Source organism: Numenius arquata, chromosome 7 (assembly GCF_964106895.1).
Source record: "Numenius arquata chromosome 7, bNumArq3.hap1.1, whole genome shotgun sequence".
Lineage (NCBI taxonomy): Eukaryota > Metazoa > Chordata > Aves > Charadriiformes > Scolopacidae > Numenius > Numenius arquata.
In genome coordinates this window covers 55,521,452-55,542,932 of record NC_133582.1, presented here as the reverse complement: position 1 = coordinate 55,542,932, position 21,481 = coordinate 55,521,452, and the positions used below count along the sequence as shown (strand labels likewise).

The 21,481-nt window shown below is 40.7% G+C and overlaps 1 protein-coding gene across 1 annotated transcript in view; it reads left to right on the top strand.

The window, feature by feature from the left end:
* The window catches only part of ABCB5 (ATP binding cassette subfamily B member 5), a 32,486-nt gene extending 16,865 nt beyond the window's left edge, over positions 1-15,621 (top strand). Inside the window, exons 16-28 of the mRNA XM_074150521.1 lie at positions 314-553; positions 2,034-2,180; positions 2,623-2,727; positions 3,514-3,591; positions 4,720-4,803; positions 6,756-6,959; positions 7,818-7,918; positions 9,264-9,404; positions 9,872-10,028; positions 11,684-11,881; positions 12,792-12,998; positions 14,005-14,151; positions 14,674-15,621. Coding sequence (XP_074006622.1) covers positions 314-553; positions 2,034-2,180; positions 2,623-2,727; positions 3,514-3,591; positions 4,720-4,803; positions 6,756-6,959; positions 7,818-7,918; positions 9,264-9,404; positions 9,872-10,028; positions 11,684-11,881; positions 12,792-12,998; positions 14,005-14,151; positions 14,674-14,871 — 2,007 coding nt within the window. The 3' untranslated portion in view covers positions 14,872-15,621. The remainder of the gene's footprint in view (positions 1-313; positions 554-2,033; positions 2,181-2,622; positions 2,728-3,513; positions 3,592-4,719; positions 4,804-6,755; positions 6,960-7,817; positions 7,919-9,263; positions 9,405-9,871; positions 10,029-11,683; positions 11,882-12,791; positions 12,999-14,004; positions 14,152-14,673) is intronic.
* The last annotated feature ends 5,860 nt before the right edge of the window (positions 15,622-21,481 follow it).

The following is a 21,481-nucleotide window of genomic DNA, read 5'->3' as shown; positions in this document are numbered from 1 at the left end:
AGTGTTTCACATTTACACAATCCAATATGTCAAAAACATAAAGGAGTTGAAGGCACAGACTACATAATTATGGCATAACCACAGAATTGTTAGATTCCAGGTGGATTCCACAGACTGCTTAAAGAAAAAAAGAAAAGGCAAGGGGAGGGAAATCAGGACCAAATAGTCTACCACTCTGCCATTGCAGACTGAAATATAAGTGGCCTATAGGCAACAGTGATCACAGGATTGAAAGAGCAATAGAGAAAAAATTCTACTCTTACTTCTCCCTGCTCAAAACACCTTGTGATTGTATATCCTGAATTCTCACTAGGGTTGTAGCAATAGTGTTCAAGATGATGGGACGTCAGAAGAAAGTGAAGGCGCAGAGGCTGAGGAATACAAGGAAAACAGCAGAAATTATCTTGTGGAGGAGCTGACTCTTCAAGATCACTTTGAAGAATCTCTGATCTCTGGGAGAGGCAGCATTCGAAGAAGATCCAGCAGATATAAGAGCAAGAGGTGCTCTTATAAGAAAAAGTCCTATGGGAAAAAGAAAAAAAAGGAGCTGCAGGTTGGTATTAAAACTTTAGTTTAGAATTTTAATGATAATATGTAGGCACAAACACAAAGCACATAATTTTATTTACTTTTAGACAGCTGGCTGCCATGCAACCTCTACTCTGGTGCTATTACACTCAGTACGCACCAGGCTGAGTATTTGTCCTAGGAATATGGGGACAATAGTGTACATCTTACCAAAAAAAATTCATTTTAACACTATTGACTTAGTGTGGAGCTGGAAAAAACTTGTGCTGTAGATTTCCTATTTTGTACTGCTTGAACTACAGCATTTTTTCTGCATGAAATATATTAGAAGAGTGGTTTGGAGGTTTGTTTTGTAGGGGTGTGGGTTTTGTTGTTGTTGTTGGTTTTTTTTACTTTAGGACCCTTGAAGTGAAGAAATAAAATGTAAATTCTGAAGTAGAACCATGGATCCTTTTAAATCTATGGAAGCTAGGATCTCATCTGTAATACTGCATCTGATAATTTAAAATACTTATGGAAGCCTTACTGTAATTTGTATCTATTGATACTCCTCGCTAAAATATAGCTTCCAGCCAATATGTATTTCAAATAGAATGAAGGAGCTGGATCCATTCCTATTATCACAAAAAAGTTATGCAACTACAAAAGATGCTTTTTGTCTGTATATTAATACTGCTTAAGACCTCAGAGGAACTAGTGGGTGTTCACACACAAGACTTCAGTATTCATCACATCCACTAAAAATTAAGAAATCAAGAATCCAGCGGTTGTAGTTATTTCAGAAATCTCAGCCCGCTTTTATGGTTGAGGCTCAGCCACCCTCATTCAGCATCCAAAACATGGGATAAAATAACCAGGAAGCAAGAGCAACTTACTCAGAAGTTTGTCTCATTTCCCACGTTTTCATTTTTTGCTTTTCCAGAACTCCCCCTGTGGAGGCATAGGCACTTGAATAAATTAGTAAAGCAGAACAGGGCATTTTTTTGTACTTTCAAAGGAGAGGCAGGCTAACTGTTACATATGCCTCTTTCATGCTTTTGGTAATGATGCATAGGCTATAGTTTTGCAAAGGAGAAAGATGACCTCTCTAGAACCCAATTGTATTACTGCCAGCCCACTAGCATTTAGCTGAACCAGAGGGATCTTTTCTGTGCTTTGGACAGTGAGACTTTTAGTTCTTCATAAAGATTCAAGTGTTAGTTGCCATTCATGGTGACAAGTCCTATCTGACTTTCAGTGAACTGTCCTGGCCCTTCTCCCCTCATGACTTAGCCTTTTGTTAAGTTTTCTGCCTCCAAACTTTTACAGTGCGGTTGAAGCTCTAGGATATGAAACAGCAAAGCTGCAGATATCCAGCATGTTTGCTCACTCCGAGTGCACAGAGAGGGCTTTCAGCAATTTACCAAGACAGTTCACTACTCAAAGCCTAATGAACACCCACTGTCTGGGGAATTTCTTGTTCTGCAGCTTTCCAAGGAAAATTTGCAGTTTTCCCTTTCCTGTAGGAAGAAAATCTCCCTGCTGTGCCTTACTCAAGAATCTTGGCTCTGAACAAGCCTGAGTGGCTGTATGTACTAGTGGGAGTGATTGCTGCTGCCATCTCAGGTGGGGTCCATCCTGCATTCGCTGTTATATTTGGAAAAATCATCGGGGTAAGTTTTTTTTTTTGTTTGGGTTTTTTTGGTTTTGTTAGCAAATGGACATTGCAGTCCTGAGCCTCCCTCATGCTCAGGCAGTTCTCCCTATGTAGGACTCTGGGTGGGATTCACTTGTATAAATGAATCCAACGAAAAATGGATAAATGTTGGTGAAGTGACCCTCTAGAGGCAGAGCCCCATGGGACCGCATCTGACCAGCAGAGGAAAGGAGGAACAATAGTTGGAGCTGGGGGGAACAAATTAGCAAGATGTAGGTTAAATGGAAAGCTGGAGACTGTCTTCTGGCCCTCAACAGAAACCTGACTGCAGACTTATTTCAGGATCCAGGATACTTGCTAGGAGAAATTGAAGTAGACAGGCTTCTTGAGATGAAGGCTGGGTTGTGTAACTGGCACACATTGTCTACGTACTCATTTTTGTGTTTTTTCTTGCATAGGCTTTTCAAGAAACCGATCCAGAAAAGCGGAGTAAAAACACTGTGGTGCTTTCTTTAATGTTTCTTTTACTTGGAGTGATTACCTTAGCAGCATATATAATCCAAGTAAGTGTCACTACACTGAAATGTTAGAAGTTTCTTAACTCTCCAGCAGGCTGCAGGTATAACTTGTATCAATGCAGTCAGGAGAAAAACACCAATCTGGTCTTACAAAAACACACAGAAATGCCAGGGTTCTTCCTGAGGTATGTCAGGTTTGTGTATGTCTTTGCTTAAAGACATATCTCCATATTTGCTGTTGGTTTAAATAAGCCCCTGAAGGCAATGCAGATTCAGGGTGATCGAAATCAAAGTTGAGGGTCTGGCCTTGAAAGTCAAAGCTAAGACTGACATTTCTCATTGACAGTCTATAGACTCTTGCCAAAGTGAGTATAAAATAGACTCTTTCCATAGTAGATGGTGATTTTCATACCATTAAGCAAACTTCTTCTTTTGCCTTTCTCTAATGACTGGTCCAAAACTGGCAGGATACAGTTCCTGCACACTGTCCATGTGATGAAATCCATTGGTACAACTGCTGTGAGTGAACGTCTCTGGTAGCAGTCAGATTAGGGAGGTCAATGACTAGATAGGTTTGATTTATCTTCTAGTGCTGATGAGGCATAAGAATAAGGTGCTACAATGAAGCTCCTGCCTTCTTTGCCATGCATCTTCCTTTCTGTAGGAAAATAGAGCTTCAGGTTCCAGGAATGAGAATGGCACTTTTCCCAAGACTTATATAGGCACAGGGGGGTTGTAGGAGACTTTTTGGTGTAATTTCTTTTGTTGTGCAGCTTCATAAACAGAGTTAAAGCATCAGATGAGAAAATGTGACTCTCTTTCCTCCCCCAGGGGTTCACATTTGGGAAGTCTGGGGAAATACTAACAATGAGGCTGCGCTCTTTGTCCTTCAGAGCATTACTTCAGCAGGTATGAATTATGCAGCTAGGCTATCACGAGAGCCAGATGGCTTTTGCAGACTGTTATAAGGTACACATTGGGTTTTAATTGTGTGGTCTGGAGAAAAGCAAACAAAATATGTCTCTTCTACCACTATCTTAGGAAAAAGCATAACTTTTCTGAAAATCTCCTAATCCATGTGCAATTTGGACCAGTGCTGCTACTTCAAATACTCTAATTTTGAAGGATTGGCATTGCAAATGTGCATATTTCTGGCATGTTATAGTATGCACACGCTTTGCAGTTGTCTGTGTGTGCAAGGATGAAAAAAAAAGTTTAATCTTCCCTTGCTTGGGTGGTCATGGTGCAAGTATGTAATATATAGATTTAAATCTAATCTGTTTAGATTTCTGTAGATTTAAATCTAGGTACCGCAATCCATAGCGAATAGACAATCTGACAATTTTTTCCTAAAAAAAAAAACCCAATTGCCCTCTTGCATCAAGAATTACCCATGAGAAAAATAAAGTTACTTATATTAAACCCTTTCTGTTAATTTGTGCAATTTCATGTTAGTTACATAGGATTTTTGAGAATGCATAACTTGGCATCCCACACACCCACTGGGGACAAGAACCTCTGTACTCTTAGAAACATCTGAAAGGAACTAGGAGAAGGAAAATTAGGGATTAAAAAAACCTGCCATAGCCTTTGGAGGTAAAAGGGCCTCATTTCCTTTCTGTATGTGCACATATAGATGAACAATTGCTCTTCTATAGTTAATGGAACAGGTAACTTGTAAGAAGAGAATAGTTAACCTCTTCAGGCCCAAGGAAGAGATGAGTAAAAGGAGTTTATAATAAAAGTTTCTAAATAAGCACATTCAGAAAAACAGCACAGCTGATAACACTTTGATTGTTGTGAACATATAATTTTTCACAAAAAAAATACTTTTAAAGCTTTTTCTTTTAGTTTACTTGGAAGACGCTGACTACAGGGGAAAGATATTACAGTTGCCCATCATGACTTGTACTTCCATTTCCCGGAATGCTACCTGAGCTGGAAATGCTTGTTCATTCTATTAGTAATCCTGATAAATCTGAAATATGGTAAAAACATGTAATTATTTGAAACAAAAATCCTTGTCTCGTCTTGCAGGAAATTGGATGGTACGATGATCAGAAAAATGCTGTTGGTGTTCTGCTAACTCGCCTTGCTACAGATGCTTCCCAAGTCAAAGGGGTATGCTGGTTCTTTTTCTGTGCTTTTGAAATATTTTTTTCCTTACAAATATTAATTGTAATTGGCAAAGGACACTGAAATTATTCCAGAACACAAAGTATTAAAACTAACCCACAAAACTGGCAGGTGCATCTACATAGCATGCTGTCGCCACCTTGGAAATGGCTTCCCAGCTGGTAATTTATGAGAACTATCAAGACTGCAGCAAGTCTTTAAGCTAAGCATATAATAACTGTAGACCACTTCACCACACAAAGTGAAATCTGCATATGTGCTGGGGAACAGAATCAGTGGATGCCAGGTTTTTACACCCTATGATGGGTGTCCCCTGAGTATCACAAAGAAGTTGCATCTGCAAATGCTACAAACACTTAGCGACCTTAATGAAGAGAATTCTTCTTCCCACTCTCACCAAATGCGTTTCACACACAAGCAGACAGACCAAACAGTAAGGAATGGCCCAGCATTAATAAAGAACACCAGGGAGGCTGATGGCCAAGGGAGGGAATGACTCAAGGTGCTGGTATGAGAGAGGTGGCCACTGGACACTGGCAAGAGAATATGGCAAATTCTGCACAATTACTCCTTCTGCTCACTTCATCAGCAGTCCCTGACAATCTGCCAAATGTATCTCCATTTCTTTTCTTCTCCCTGGGAAGAAAAGAGAAAAAAAAAAAAAAAACAAAAACCAATCACTGCAGGACTTGTGGGGGAGAAGTTTACTGGTTTGTCTTAAGATGTCTTTGTTTCCTTCAAATTTGTACATCAAAAATCCTTTAATCCCTACATTTTTCAGTCTCAGGCTTTTATTTCTCTCTCCCATCCTCCTTCCTTATGGGCTAGTAGTGATAAAATAGTCTTTGACAAAACTTCATCTTCAAAACTTTTCATCTTTTAAAAATCCAGTTTATTTCAGTGGCATTGAACTAGGTCACTCTGTCTGGGCAGTAGAAAGGAGGGGTGCACAGAGTCCCCCAACTACAAAAGCCAGCTGAGGGCATGAATTGCTCTCCAAAGCTATTGTGTTCTCTGGAGCGTTACAGAGTGTCAGTAAGTAAGTACCGTGCCTCATGCTGCGCTGGATGAAGTTTCCAAATCCATCTTTATGTGCAGCCCCTAGAACATATGGCAACAATTCACCTTGGCATTGGTTTAATTATTACTTTTTTAAATTTTATTGAACAAGAAAAGTCTTTTCAGGGCAGGAAAGTCTTTGGCAAAAGAGAGAATTTTTGCTTCCCGCCCAAGGATTTTTGTTTTTTCCATCAAGCCAAACTTTGGAAGATGAACTATTTCCACAGGGCTCTTTTCAGACCTTTTTTCTGCAGATCAGAGCCCACCCGGATGCTGGATACTAATCATCTCTCATTTTAAAAGTCCTTGATGAAAAGGTTACATAGGCTGGGAGGAGACAGGAGTTCTACAGTATGACTTCATCTTTCCCACTCATTATCCCTGCTGAGATATAAAGCATTTCTGCAGGGTGGCCAAGTTCAGGGTTTTTTTCTGAGAACCCAGCCCTGGGTGCAGCAGTGTGAGAACCTGAGGATGAGTAGTTTCCACCACCATTAGCGGGATGGGTCAATGGATAACTGTTATTAGAAAGAAGCCCATATTCCCTAATGCTGGGCACCCAATAGCCAACCCACCCTGTTGTGACAGTGGCCACAGTCTTCTGTGCCTCAGGTAGTGCAAGAAGACCCAGATATTTCATTAAACTGCAGTTACCAATGGTTTAGACTCCTTTAACCTCACTTGAAGGCCTGAATGTTGGCAGGTAAAAGGAACATCTAGGAACTGTAATGTAAGTAGGTGCATAATGTCCAGACGTGTCACCACACAGGGTTTTGCTTTCCAGTTGAACTTGCCTGTATAGCGATTTCAAGAGCTGATATAAGCAACAAAAATAAAATCTAATGATGGATATTTGGGGGTGTCTGGGGTTTTCTTAGGCAACTGGAAGCCGACTTGGACTGATGACTATGACCGTCTTTACCCTTCTGACTGCCATCATTATTGCTTTTGTATACGGCTGGCAGTTAACTTTGCTTATCCTGGCCTGCATTCCTTTCGTTATTGCTACAAACGCTGCGAGAGTTAGCTCTGTGTCTGGTCATGCCGCAAAAGATCAAAAAGCTTTGGAAGAGGCCGGAAGAGTAAGTTCTCCAATTTTAACTGCAGGGTTATGGTGTGAGATCACTTTTAAGGGCAGCGCTGTCGCTGTGTTACAGCTGACGCAATTATCCAAGCTAAAATGAAGGGGTGAGGGGAGAGGACAGGACCGGACAGGGTGGGAGACGAAGGGAATGTTTATGTATCCCCAAGAAAAGCAAAACATAGATAATACAAAACATCTGTAAATTAGGCTATAAAAATGCATTTGAAAGGCTCCATGGCTGATTTCTGGGCAGGGACAGCTGTAACAGCATCAGCCCCGGCATTGGTGCTCCTTGAGCCGAGGGCAAAGCAGCAGAGCCCTGCACTGCTCTCTGCAGTGGCCGGGAGCATTGCAGGGCTGAGCCACTGAACACTGACATTGCTACTTTCTCATTCAATCATAAAATGCAAATCATTAATGTGCTCAAGAGTTTCAGAGTGCTGCCTTCATTGGCCAGATAGCAATTCTTCCAGGAGACAGAAGTAGTCCATGCCAAAGTGCAAGCTGTGTCCAGATGACCAGGGTTTGTTCCTATTTGATGAAATCCGGTTTAAATCATTGAGGTCACAAGCCACAGGTTAGGGCAGGGGCTGCTGAGACTTCCTGCATGCTGGCCCAAGGTCCTGAACCTAAAAGCATTCAGGGTTCACCCCCTTTGTCTTGTGACTGTGGGGTGAATAATCTCATTACTCTGGGCTTTCCTTCACCTATGTAGTAGACCCTGATCTCCTCTCTTAAGCAAGCACTTTCTCATCTAAAATAATAAGTGCTAAAGAAGAGATTGAGTGCTAAGGAGATGTGTTGTAGATTGCAGTTATAAGGAATTGCTTCTTACTTTTTTTATCTCCTAATTTAGATTTCAACAGAATCAGTTGAAAACATAAGAACTGTAGCTTCACTGACCAGGGAAGAAGCATTTTATGAAAGATACGTTACAAGCTTGAATGGTCCATATAGGTGGGATTTTTTTTCTTTAATAATTCTTTCTTTGTACACTTTGTTCTTTCAGATTCATTGTAAATACATTTCTTGTAAGCTATCCAGTACCCAAAAGATTGGGAAGGATATCAATAGTCGTTTACATAGTTTTGAAATTTGCTCACTTGGTATATTTTACTATACATTCTTAAATGTAGAGTGAAAAGACATTTGCAGGATTTGCCTTTTCATTATGAAAACACTTTATAAACTGCATTCTGTCCATGCGTTACACAATATTGTGTTTTCTTGTGTATGCCTAGAATATAGGTCATATATTTACTCCATTTCTGTATATTGGATTGACACTAACTCAGGAGCCAACCGTTAATTCCCATACCGCACCCTTTATAACAAAATCCAGTTTTATTCCCCTTAGATGACTTTGAAAGCTTGAAATAAACTTTATAGGTTTCCCCTGTTTGACCTGCTACATCTCACTGACTTGTCTCCACTGAAATGCATTTGGATCACTGGGGATGCCAGATTTTTCTAGCTCCATTTTATTTTAAAAAAATAGCCCAAAATCTCATTTGTTTCTTTCCTTCTTCAAGGAGGAAATGTAAAAGAAGGAGTTGAAAAAGATGCATTGTATAATCTGTCCTCAGCCAAAACAGTGCTAAAATTCAGTGTCTGGTGAACTGATGTTACCCCAGATATGGGCAGGATGCTCACCTGGGCTGTCAAAGCTCTCTGATTCGGAGCTTGGAGTAGAAAGGAGATTTCCATTTCCTTGAAGACCATCCTAAACCATGAGGGAAAAGACTTCTCCAGACTCTGATTCAGTGTGCATTCAATTAACTGCACAAAATGAAACTTCTCCAGAAGGACAGATTGAGAAATAGAGGCTTAGTCCAAATCCCTGTGGGGATACCCAGCAATATGTCCGTGCTCTGAATCAGGATGAGAGGTCTCTGCTCGGATGGGAAGACCTGGCAGGAGCCCACAGGGGGCTTTTAGCCCAGGAGCCTACTAAAATGGGTTATAAGTGGTAGTTATTACACTTTATTATTTTTTTAGCTGCTTTATTGGCCTGCCCTGCTATAGAAAAGCAAAGGAAGACTTCCAAGGTAGCATAACTGAGGAAGAAGGATCTCGTTGCTCTAACTTTCAGTCCTAAGGGCGGTTCCGTGTCAGGATGCAGGATGCTTGTAGGCTCTGGCGGGGGTTGTGAGCGTGCACGTATTCTGAGCTGATTTGTTGTGTTTTCAGGGGCTGAGGTGTATTGCTTGAAGGCTTCAACCCAGACATCTGGCCATCTCCCAGCCAGTGTCTGCTGTTTCTGTTTTACAAGTTATTTACGGAAAATCTCTTCCTTTAACAGAGATTCTCTGAAAAAAGCCCCTTTCTATGGATTTACCTACGGAGTAGCTCAGTGTGCAAATTACTTTATTAATGCAGCAGTCTTCAGATTTGGGGCATGGCTCATTGCCCATTGCCTGAGCAACTTTGAAAATGTATTTATGTGAGTATACTTTATAAAATGTTTAAAAAAAAAAAATCCATACACATGATACAGATTTCAATGCATGCAAACTATTTCATCTAATTACAGAGGTAATGGGGCATAGAGATTCAAGAATTTGGTCTGGTTGGGAGTGCAGTTTGGGCAGAAGGTGTGTATTCGGGCAGTGAAGCAGCAACTGTGTGGCCATGCTCAGTGCACCTCCACTGGAGAAGTCTGTTTGACGGCCCTTGCAGGCAGAGGGTATTGCGTAGAGAAGCGGTGACACCACTGCTCATCTATAAAGTAGTTACAGGGATAAACAGAACTTCCTAATACTTGATGAAATTTTCAGGGCTGAGGAGCTTCAGAAATGTCATAATCTAAAGATGCTAAAAAGCTTTATTCGGAGAGGTTTTTTTTACGCATTAGGAAAATTATGCGTTGTTCTATCTGAAATGAATGATGCTTTATCTTTTGGCTTTTAGAGTCTTCTCTTCCGTCATATTTGCAGCTATGAATGTTGGCCAGTCTGCTTCCCTGGCACCAGATTATGGCAAAGCTAGAATGTCAGCTCAAAGAATCTTTCAACTTTTGGACAGAAAACCTCTAATTGACAGTTATAGTGAAGAAGGTGAAAAATTGGTAAGACTTTTTGCAGAAAAAAAGTGAAACAAACTAAATCACTAATGTTTTATTGTCTAAAACTGTATTCATAACTTCTCTTTCTTTTGGTGTTAAAAAAGACAGACGTTATATAAAATGGTGGTACTGCCTCAATATTTTTAATGGGCCGTGTTATTTTGGTTTTTCAGTCAGAATTGTATACCCTTAAATCTAGTTTTGCTCTGAATGAGCTAAAAAAAAAATATTACTTTTTGTTCTACTGACCCAGCTCTTAAACGGTTTCAGGAAAACACTGGCAATGACAGTTCCACTCACAGTTGCGTTGCCTTTTTAAGAGTTTACAGGAGAAATAAAATATAAGTGGATTTTCCTACTGTTTTTGTAGATAAGAGAGAGTAACTCCTTCGGAGACAGAAGTTTTGTCAAAATCCACCCTCTTACAACTGTGGAAACTCTTACAAGTAAAAATGTACTCTTGTGAAGTCAAAACTAACTTAATGAATAATCTGTTTTGCTCTAAAGTTGGGGGGGAGGAATAGAAAAAGAAAACAACAAGAAGGAAAAAGAAAAAAACTAAAACACACTAAAAAAATGCCCCCAAAATCACCTCTAAACCAAAATTGTCATTAAGGAAACTGGCAACAGCACTTGTCAAATTTCTGCATTAAATGCTTTTAGTTTACATGACGTGGTAGGATTACATTTGTACATCCATCTAAGTTTAAAATTAACTTCCCATGTAGGTTTTAGATGGTAGACCCTACTCAGGAGACCATAATCCAGTCTCTATAACTTTACATTTATACGCAGGATTTTCAGCCTTTAAAGTTATGAGCACACTTTACACACCTTCTCGAACCAGGACCCTCCAGCACAGACGCTGAAAGATTTGGCAGAAGCTCCCTGGTAAAATAAAGGTTAAATGAAAATATTTCTAGAATAGATTGGACTCGAATACCAGTGATGTCTGTGAATTCTGCAAAGCAAAGCTTTGAGCCTATTAAATTAGATCACCAGCTGCTGTGAAGGGCACGGTACTCTGTGGTGCTGCTTGTACTGACATAGGGCTGGCTCTGGCTCCAAACGATAGGAGAAGCAATAACCTTAGCGTGTGCCCTCATTCTTCCACTCGTGCCTAGAAATAAGCCTGGCTGGAATGGCTAATTAACAACTATCGTTGCTGTTTAAAACACAGCTTGTCCTACACGGCTGCCTAGCAAAGAATTTAGCTCTCTGTCTCGATAGCTGATCTTGACCTTTAGTTGCATTTGTTCAAACTGTGCTACCTGCAGTGTGAGATCAGGAAAGCAAATGCTATAGGTTATATCAAGAGTAGAAGTGCCTCAATTACATTTTTCAGAAAGGAAATATATTAACGTTGTTTTTGTCTAAAGATGTTCTTTTCAAAGGTGAAGTGAAAAATAGATACAAGAGGTGCAGAAAACTGTTTCTGCGGAAAGATCTAGTGACTTACATCTGCAGATCACCCCAGAAATAATGATACTACCAATCCAATGTGTAATTTAAAAGAAGAACTTCAAAAGCAGTTTTGAAAACAGCCTCCCAAACTTTCTTGTCAGCTCTCTTACTTCAATAACAAGTCTTACAAGTGTTATTACAGTTAAAGCTAATAAATGCTAATATGAGCATGTGAACTCTCTGTTACTTTTCAGAACAATTTTGAAGGAAACATTGAATTCAGAAACATCCATTTTGTATATCCAACAAGGCCAGAAGTTCAAGTTTTGCAAGGACTCAATGTGAAGGTTAACAAAGGACAGACCCTGGCATTAGTAGGAAGCAGCGGCTGTGGCAAAAGCACATCCATTCAGCTCTTGGAGAGATTTTATGACCCCGTGGAAGGACAAGTGGTAAAAATAGACTTGTGTGGCTATTAATAACAATTAAATCTACAGAACTCTGTCTTCCAAGGTTTCAGAGGCTTTAAAGAATCCTGCCAATAGTTGGTGAGATGCCTTTTTTTAGAGGTGTGGGTTACTGAAGTTGTGGCTCCAGTGGAGCTGTAGACAACCTCAAGACCCCTGTCATTTCCTGCCCCGTGCATTCGCCACACGTGCCAGCACTGGCACCCGTGTTGGCACAGTGTGCTGGCTCAGGGCATGGATCTCACCAGGGAAGAGAATGACCGTGTCAGACCACGTTGCCTCCCCAGAACTGCTCACAGCCTGGTCACACAGGGGTGCGTAAAGTTCGTGTCACTTGCCTGTCAGTGAGTCATCTCATTAATCTGAATCCACACATTAGAGACAGATACAAGCTTCAAATAATACAAACGTTACCCCACAGGGATGTTACTGCATCACCGTCAGAAGGTTACAATGGGCTTTTTGATGCAATCCCCGTTAATGGGTATAGAAAGTCCAAAGAAACCTCCTTGGAGGTTTTAAGATTGAGTTAAAGGCCTCCAGCTGTGGGTATTTATTGTTTTGTTCAGCATCTTAGAGATAGGCTTTCCCATGAGGTTCTCAGTGCTTCTCGTGGTCAGTAGGGCTGGAAGGACTGCAGGAACAGCCTGTGATCTGCACTCGGTGTTTCTGTCTGCTGGGAAAAAAACACACACAATTAAAAGCTAATGAGAGGAAATATTTCATCTATACTGCCGGTCCTTTTCCATTTTGCATGCAAAATTTACTTGATTTCAGCAGGGAATCTAAAATGTAACAGGCTTCCTCTTACAATTCGTGTTTCCTGTTTACAGTGTGTATCTGTGGATGAGCTCTGTAGTCAACTTGGCATCGTTTCTTCTGTTGCTTTTTCTAGTTAGCAGATGGATGTGACACCAGATCTTTGCATTTACAATGGCTGAGGTCCAGGCTGGGCCTGGTGTCACAGGAGCCCATTTTGTTTGACTGCAGCATTGCTGAAAACATTCGATATGGAGACAACAGTAGGGTGGTTAGTCAGGAGGAAATTGAAGAAGCAGCTAAAGCAGCAAATATTCATGCCTTCATTGAAAAGCTGCCAGAGGTAAGACATAGTAATCTTCTCTTCACAGTGACATTAGATATTTTAAATGATAGGCAGAAATCTAGGTAATGCTCATTTACATAGAACAAATTACAAATAAATATTTTTACTTCCCTTAATGGGAAAAAGTATAGAATTTATGTTTTAAAATGTCAGCATGTTTCAAGCTTAAAATCCTTCTTAGCTTGTTAAAACAAGCACCCATGTTCCAATTAATATAGTGGTAGACAAAGCAGAATATGAGAAGGGAGAAAATAAGAGGACACTTTATGTACAGATAAAGTCTTCATGCTTTTTTTGATATTTTTTTCCTATGACAGCTGAAACTTCTCAGGTTACTCAGACTTTTTTTTTTTTTCTCAAAAATAATTCAGTAAAACTAAATGTTCCATTTCTAATTGGATGGGCATGCACAGGGAGTATTCCTTAACAAATACGAAGGGGCAATAAATCAAAAGTGAATGACATGGCATTTGACCTTCATGCCTGCCAAGAATTTGGTTCTAACAAGGAAAAATGCTTTGATGGTTTGTTTTCATTGTAGTTCTGTGTGACTTGAAAATGATGTAATGATGCTGAAAAATATTTAATCTTCATAACTAGTTATGACATTTGGGATTCTTTATTCACAAGTAATGCAGGATCAAGTTCTTCATGTATATGTCAGCAAGCATTAAATCTCTAGTTACTCTTATGATCATATGCTCGTGGGCAGATGTCTGTGGACACCTTACTGCTGTATCTCTGGTGGTACCATTCAAGACCTATTTCAGTCTTCGGGGAAGTAAATTTACAGATCAGGTATAAATGTGTGGCTGTATATATGACTATTTATACTAGAGGTGTTTGTAAAACCTTAGCTTTATTAAAACCACTTGCCACTATACTATTCTTTGAAGATGGAAATACCTAATCATTTTTATAACCATACATAAAGTTTAACTTTTCTAATCTTCCTTCTCTAAGAGTATTCACAGGCCTTCTTTTTCTAATTTTTAATACTCAGAAATATAACACCCGGGTGGGTGAGAAAGGAACACAACTTTCTGGAGGCCAAAAACAAAGAATTGCAATTGCCCGTGCGCTGGTTCGTAATCCTGCCATTCTTCTTCTGGATGAAGCTACATCTGCACTTGACACAGAAAGTGAAAAGGTGAGTAATGATTACGTGAAATATATATGTATATATACATGGCTAGTTGCTTTCTGTAGAATAAAATCAAGGCAAACATGTTGCAAATGCTCAGCTGTGAAACAACAGGACAGGTCTACCATGGTAGCTTTTCCAGCTGTGAATGATACTAGGAAGCTGTGCATATCTACTAAATAAACAAGTAGAAAACCTCAAAACTTTAAGTAGAAAAGACCATGGGGAGCTGATACTCTTTAGCTTTCTTCCTATTAGCTGTATTTGATGGTAAATAGTGAATTTGTGTTCTGACCCTAACTGGGTGCCTAAGAACCCGCTTTTCAATGTCTCGTGCTCATTTAAACAGTCTCACTGACCTCTGTGAGAAACCCTACCGAGTAAGGGTCTTGTGTACGCACTGACTCGTATATTTATGGGAGACACGTTCAGGTGATGACAAAGACTAAGAAAAGAAAAAAATGTAGTTCTTATGACAAGTGAAGGCTTTCCAGGCGCTAACAGCGTTTTCACGACATCTGTGTGCAGATCGTCCAGAAAGCCCTGGATAACGCCCGGCAAGGTCGAACCTGCATCATCATTGCTCACCGCCTGACGACGGTGCAGACTGCAGACATCATCGCGGTGATCCAGAATGGCAGGGTGGTTGAGCAGGGCACCCACAGCCAGTTACTGGCAAAGGAGGGACACTACTATGCCCTTGTAAATGCACAAGTCTCTAATTAGTACTGTTTGCAGGGATTTTTTTTTATTATTTTTTTTTTTCTGGGAAGACATGAGAAGCTTACAGAGAACGAATGTTGGCTGTGTCTGTGCTGACGGAGCAGGGACCGTGTGTTGCAGCCTGGCTGCTGTACACAGTGTAGCCCTTGTCCCACACACTCGTGGGGACGTGCCCTGGGGTGGATCATGGAAGGTGCACGGAGGAGTCCCAGGGGCTGGATCTGCTGGGTGGTTGTGGGGATTGCGTGATCTGGTGGGTACCAGAGGCGGTACCGGGGTACGGCAGCGGTTAAGCATCGTGGATGAGCAGTGAGCTGGTGCTTGTGCTTGCCCCTTGGGTTTCTTCACTAGTCAGATGCAGCCATAAATTATCTTACTTAAAGATGACTTTCTCTGACTGTTGAGATTTCAAATAAAGGCATCCATATTAAATTTAGAGAGAAGGGGCTGGATGTATGGGTTTAGGGTTTTTCCCCCAATATATGCCACATTTCTAATATTACTATTCTTCACACACTTATTGGAGATTCAATATTCTATTTCAGACAGTAATTGTAATAGTGACAAGCTTTCCATATGGAGATAAACTGCCATAAAAGATACCATTGTTTTGTTTAGTATTTTTCAATTCCTGACCTAACAAAGTTTAATCACTCTTTGCATCCATCAGGGTAATTTCAAAAGTCTTGTGGGGGAGATAGGATGGCTTCTTTTGGAGTGGACTTATGTCAGCCATGTAAATAAACTTTCTTTAAAAAAAAAAAAAAAAAAAACAAAAAAACCCAACAGCAAACTAAAAGCGGTTTTCAATATGAGATCCTTCATTTTGAATAGACATGGCTCTTAGGGACATGGTTTAGTAGTGGACTTGGTAGTGTTAGGTTAACAGTTGGATTTGATGATCTTAAGGACCTTTCCCAACCTAAATGATTCTGTGGTTCTATGAATAATTTTAAAGGTTGTTTGAAGTGTTGGTGAGACTCGTTTGCACATATGCTTTGATTATTGGTTATTCCTCTGATATATTCCCCGGGGTGCTGCAATACAGCTTTCAGCAGCTGAAGAATATGTACTGTGTAGTCAGAGTGACTCAGCAGCTGGGGTTTTTTGGCTGGTTAAACCCAATTGCAGCATTTTAATTTTCCAAGGCTTTGCACGTGGCTTTGGGTTAGGATTTATGGCCTGGAGCAACCTGCAGTACTTTATAATTTCCAGATAACTCTGCTCAATTGTAGCAGACAAAACCTACAGTAATGACTATGTCCTTTGCTCATTTCAATTGTTTTCCGGTATCAGAATCCATGAGGGGAATAAAACACACAAAAGAAAACAAATTCTGGTCTCAGCTTTGCCAAAACAAATACCGTGGCTCTCCCTCACACAGTTTTTCTCAGAGATTGTTATAAGAGGAGTTATCACTCATTCAGGCACCCCTCTTTTGCGACCTCTTCACTTTCTCGTGATAGGCAGATATTACAGGAGCTGCTGCCCTCATTACATTCCCAATTATCCAATGTGGGGTCCAATTAGTTCCTTTTTCCCTGTTTTATTTCTGCACTGGAGTTGAAATTGAAAGCCCTAGGGTTTGATTCTCAGTTTTAAAAATGAAATATCTTTCTTCTTAATCCAGAAATCTTTTGAGGAAAGAAAGGGTGGATTTTGTACTTCTGGGTTAGATGGATATGTGGTTTTCATTACAATTGTAATGAATATTAAATATTTCTAATATTACAATTCACTACAATCTATTGCAGGAACAACAAAGTAAGATGAAGTAAAAATGGGTGTCCCGGTTTGAAGTAAAACCGAACCGATTTTCTGTTCTGTAACTTTACATCCTAGCTAGGCCTCCTCTAACTCTCTGAAATTAAGGGCATATTGTGGAGAAAACTGCTCGTTCTCAGAATGATAAGCCCAATGTTTGTGCTCCGTGCCAAGGAATGGTGTGCAGGGAGGCCCTTGCTTATACTTATTGCTGTAACAACCAAGGGCAGCCCATTCCGTTATTTGCCCCCTTAGAGGGTCGGAAACAGAAAAACGTAGAGGGGTCACATCGGTGGGGAGGAGTGGACAGGACAGGTGACCCAAACCTGACCAACTGGGGTATTCCATCCCATCTGCCCCATGCTCAGTATAAAAGCTGAGGGATCAAAGGGTCAACCCTCTTCCTGCGATGGCCGATGTCCAGAGAGGACTCTGTTCATCTGCCATTGATCCCGATCCGTGTGTTCCTGACTCCAGAGTTGGAATCCAGTTCCCATCCGTCGCTGAGTCCAGTCTGGGACTTCCCCAGTGCCTGCTGGGGACGTGACTGTCATCCTGGGAGCTTGATACGGTTTGGTATATATTGTATCTATTTCATTATTTTCTTCTTTATTTTTATTTTAGTATTAATTCTTCATTAAAGTAGTTTAGTTCATTCTAAACTTCTGAATCTCCTTATCTCTTTCTCTCCTCTCTCTCTCTCTTTTTTTGGGGGGAAGAGGGGGAGGGAAGGGCCATCTGTCAGTCTGGTTTCAGTAAATTCAGCCGAATAAATAATTTAAATATATAACTTGAGGAGATAACAGTCACTAAGCTAAGGCTCGGTAACATAATGAATCATCTAACATCTGGGGCTAGTTTATGGACCATCTTTGTGGAAAATACTGCATTCACATCCATGCAGATTACGGAGAAGAATCCAAAACATGCTTCTTTCCCAGCAGCTTGGAATTATTTACTAGCACAGGGGCAAGAGGAGTGAGGTAATACGCACTATCTGACCTGGAAGGTGCTGAAAGAGCTGCAACAAGGTCAGCCTAGAAAAATAAGTTCTGTGACTTGTGTTTCCCCTTATTTACTCTGTCAGAGGTCACCATTATGTAGCATGGAAAGAAAAGTGACTACACTTGCATCCCTTCTGGCATGTTCCTCTCACCCTTGTTTACATAGCGCATTCTCATGCTGCAATAGCTGGACAGACTCAGTACCAGCTATGGATGTTAAGGATAAACAGATAAAGATCTCTAAGTCAGGTGCTTGGCAGCACTGTGTGACTTCGTTCCTTATGGAAAGGAGGGTGTGGGTTTTGCTCCAAGAGGAGCAAGTCCTACCCAATGCAAAAGAAATGGTGATCAAGGAAACAGAGCAAAATCCCAGCCACCTGCAAGAATGACAGAAAAAAAGCACACTACTGTATGTCTGCTAAAAAACAGGCTGAGCTGGGTGACTCTGAGATATAAACAGATTGATACACTCAGCTTGTAGGCACTAATAACAAACTGATGGTTTAGTTCAGACCATCTAAGTCACCTTCCCAGCTAGATATGCCCATACAGTTGGTACGCTGGCTCTGATTAAAAGCAGACCTAAATTCAGAGACAAATGGATGTTAAAAGCACCTTTTCAGCACCGAACCTTAGACTGATACAGAGATCAGAAGAAGTAGCCCTGACAGAAAAGAAAAGCCTGCAAGGACACATCTTAAGAGCAGATGATTTGTTGGCCTCATCACTCTCAGCCCTGGCCTGCCATCTACCCCAGGTGCCAGAGTTGAAAAAAGACTTCCCTTATCCCTGCCCAAGCAGGGGCTGGTGTTCTCCAAACATGCCCACAAGGCAGTGAGTCGCTACTGGTGTCACTGTGGACCTCACCCCTCAAAGGACTGCCACAAGGATAGTGATTGAAGGAGACACATCTGCCCATGCTTGTCAAGGAACACCAAAGGCATTGGTCATGGCAAGAAGCACTTAGCCCAGACACCTGCTTTATGCCAGCGCTGATCCAAGCCTCTTATGGAATTATTAAGGTATGATATCCCAAAAAAAGGGAGTGAAGATGTCAGAAAAGGCATTAATAAGAGATTTTTGAGAAATAATTGAGTGTCTCTTAACCAGTTGACTCCGTTGTAGTACCACACATAGCTGTTAAATTTGGATAAAACTTTGCAATCATTAGTCTAGTTACAATGTAAATTACTAATGCAGACTGAAGCCCCGGAGATGGGATAAGTAGTTGACAGAAGCCTATGAACTAGACAGCACACAACCTGATTCTCTTTATGGCCTCAAAGAGTTAATTGTCTTCTTGTTTTTATGAATATTGGAGTGCACCAATCCCAGTGGATGTGGATGTTTTCCATTCCTGGATGTGCTATTTCAGTTTGCAATACCTGTCAGCAATTCAGGAATAATGCTGTTTGCAAAACAGTAAATTAATATAATAATTATCATCACATGCTTTTACCCAAATGTCTACTTTCCTCTGCAGCCTATAAAATTTCAATTTATATTCATCTAAAACCTGTAAAGTGCACATTGTCATAAATAAGTTATTAAATAATGCTGGTTCTATGGCAGGAAGGAAAGCTTCCATTAAAATTGCAATTTGCAGCCCTTGTACTTTTAGAAACCATCTTCTTTATTTGAAAAGTGGGGAGAAAAGAACAATTGGAGTATTTTTAGGGTCAGCTGAAATACTAGTATATCAGTGTGTACCAGGATTAGATGGTCTCCCAAGTCACAGGCAACAGGACAAGAGGAAATGGCCTCAAGTCGCACCAGGGGAGGTTCAGATTGGATATTGGGAAAATTTTTTACACTGCAAGGGTTATTAAGTGTTGGACTGGGCTGCCCAGGGAAGTGGTTGAGGCACCATCCCTGGAGGTATTTAAAAGACGGGTAGACATAGTGCTTAGAAACATGGTTTAGTGATGGTTTTTATCAGAGTTAGGTTGATGGTTGGACTAGATGATCTGAAAGGTCCCTTCCAACCTAGACAATTCTATGATTTCATTATTCCAATTCTAGATTTATGAGTTCAATTAAAATTCACAGAGTTTGCAAAATTCCACTAAACAATCTGTGGCAGGCAATACCCAACCTGTCCTTTCTTGGCTACCACCAACACACGTTGTGCCACTGACTTTTCACTTGTGTTTGCAAGTGTCACAGGGCTCTTGTAATACTGAGCTGTAGGAAAATTCCTGTCACACTTGGGAGTGGGCCTATTTGAATATTAATGATCAGTGATTTCACCTAATTAGTAAAGGAAATGTTAAGAAAATATGCGGGATCGTTAAGGTCTGCTCACCTGACATTGCTGGAGGGTTGGAAGTGAAATTGCTCTCCTGGACTGTGTCTGCTCTAGGAAAATAGCTGCCCTTGTAACTCCAGTTAACAAAAAAAGGCAGATCTTGATCTGCTAGTTCCTACCATACAGATAGCAGTAAGGCAGCTGATAACCCAGTGCTGATGGAGTTTGGATTTGAAGGGTTAAATATCTTCTCTGGATGAGGCTTGTGCCTCCCCTTCCATGAAGAAGCATTTTGTTACAGGAATGCTCCATTTCTGCCTGCGTTTAGGGCTCACCCACTGCCTGTTACCAGGGACACTCTGCCCAGGGAACTCATTTTTTCTAAGGAGAAACAACCAAAAGTAGAAGAGTTTATACAGTTTACCTGGAGCCATGGTTGTGTCTTGCTGAAGAAGTAAATAAAGTGTCAGCTTTTTCAAGGTATTACCAAGCTCTTCTGTTTGCAAATGGACTTGGATTATACTGGAGAAATGTGGCTTGGCAGTCACTACAGCTATATCCAAACTGTCCATGAACTGGTCAAGACAGTGGATAAAAGTCAGTATATTACTTGACCTCTTTCTGTGTATCCATACTGCTGCACGTAGGACAAATTTGACTTAGTAAACATCTTCTTCGTGTCTGAGACATGAAGGTGTTTCTAAGATCTTCAACATAGGCAAGAAAAGAAATATCTAGACAACAAGGCCACAAACAACATATATGTATTATCTTCTTGTAAAATATACCTGAGGAACTTATTTTGCTAAGTTCTGACCCTTAGGTACTCGTAAAGGGCTGATAGTTTTCTATGCAAAGGTAGAAGAATCCAGTTGCCTCGCTGTTCTTTACCAGCCTCCAGCTGCCCTATATTTTAGCCTTACCGCAGATTGCCCATCACCCTGACATTTTCCAGGGTTATAGCTCTCCCTGGCTCTTCTCTTCCAGTTTCCTGGGCTGCTTTTCCTCCTCAAGCACCTTCCCCAGCACACACAGCAGATGCTGCACCATGTGGTCCGATGCAAAAGGACAGAGATGAGAGGGGAAGTGCCAAAAGCAATAGTGATGCAAAAGGATTACTTTCTAAAATTAACAAAAAATTTCTCAGCAGAAGACCGGTCATTGCTCTCAGTAAGTGGATCATTTACACTGGATTGCGTCCATCTGCCTCTGTGCTTTGTCATCTAGACTGCAGGCAGCTCTTATCTACCTGAGACCCTGGCAGTCATCTTCTCATTTTAGCATTTATTGCCTACCTGGCTCATCAGCAGTTATGTCCAGAAACTATTTTTTGAAGCATGCCTTTCCGTCTGGAAATAATAATTTGCTGTGCCCTTAGGGAAGCTCACACATCCGCCGAGTTATCCCCAGCCTGTCCAACAGCACCAGTATCACATGCTCCAAAGCAAACTCACTAAGCCTTCCTGTAATACTCCTGAAGATGCCAATCTTTATTTTACTGAATGCTTTCACAGAAAGGTATTTTAAAGTTGTGTTAGCTCAACTAATAGATTTTGTGGATTTGTTTGAATTGACCATTATATATATTTCCTTGCTC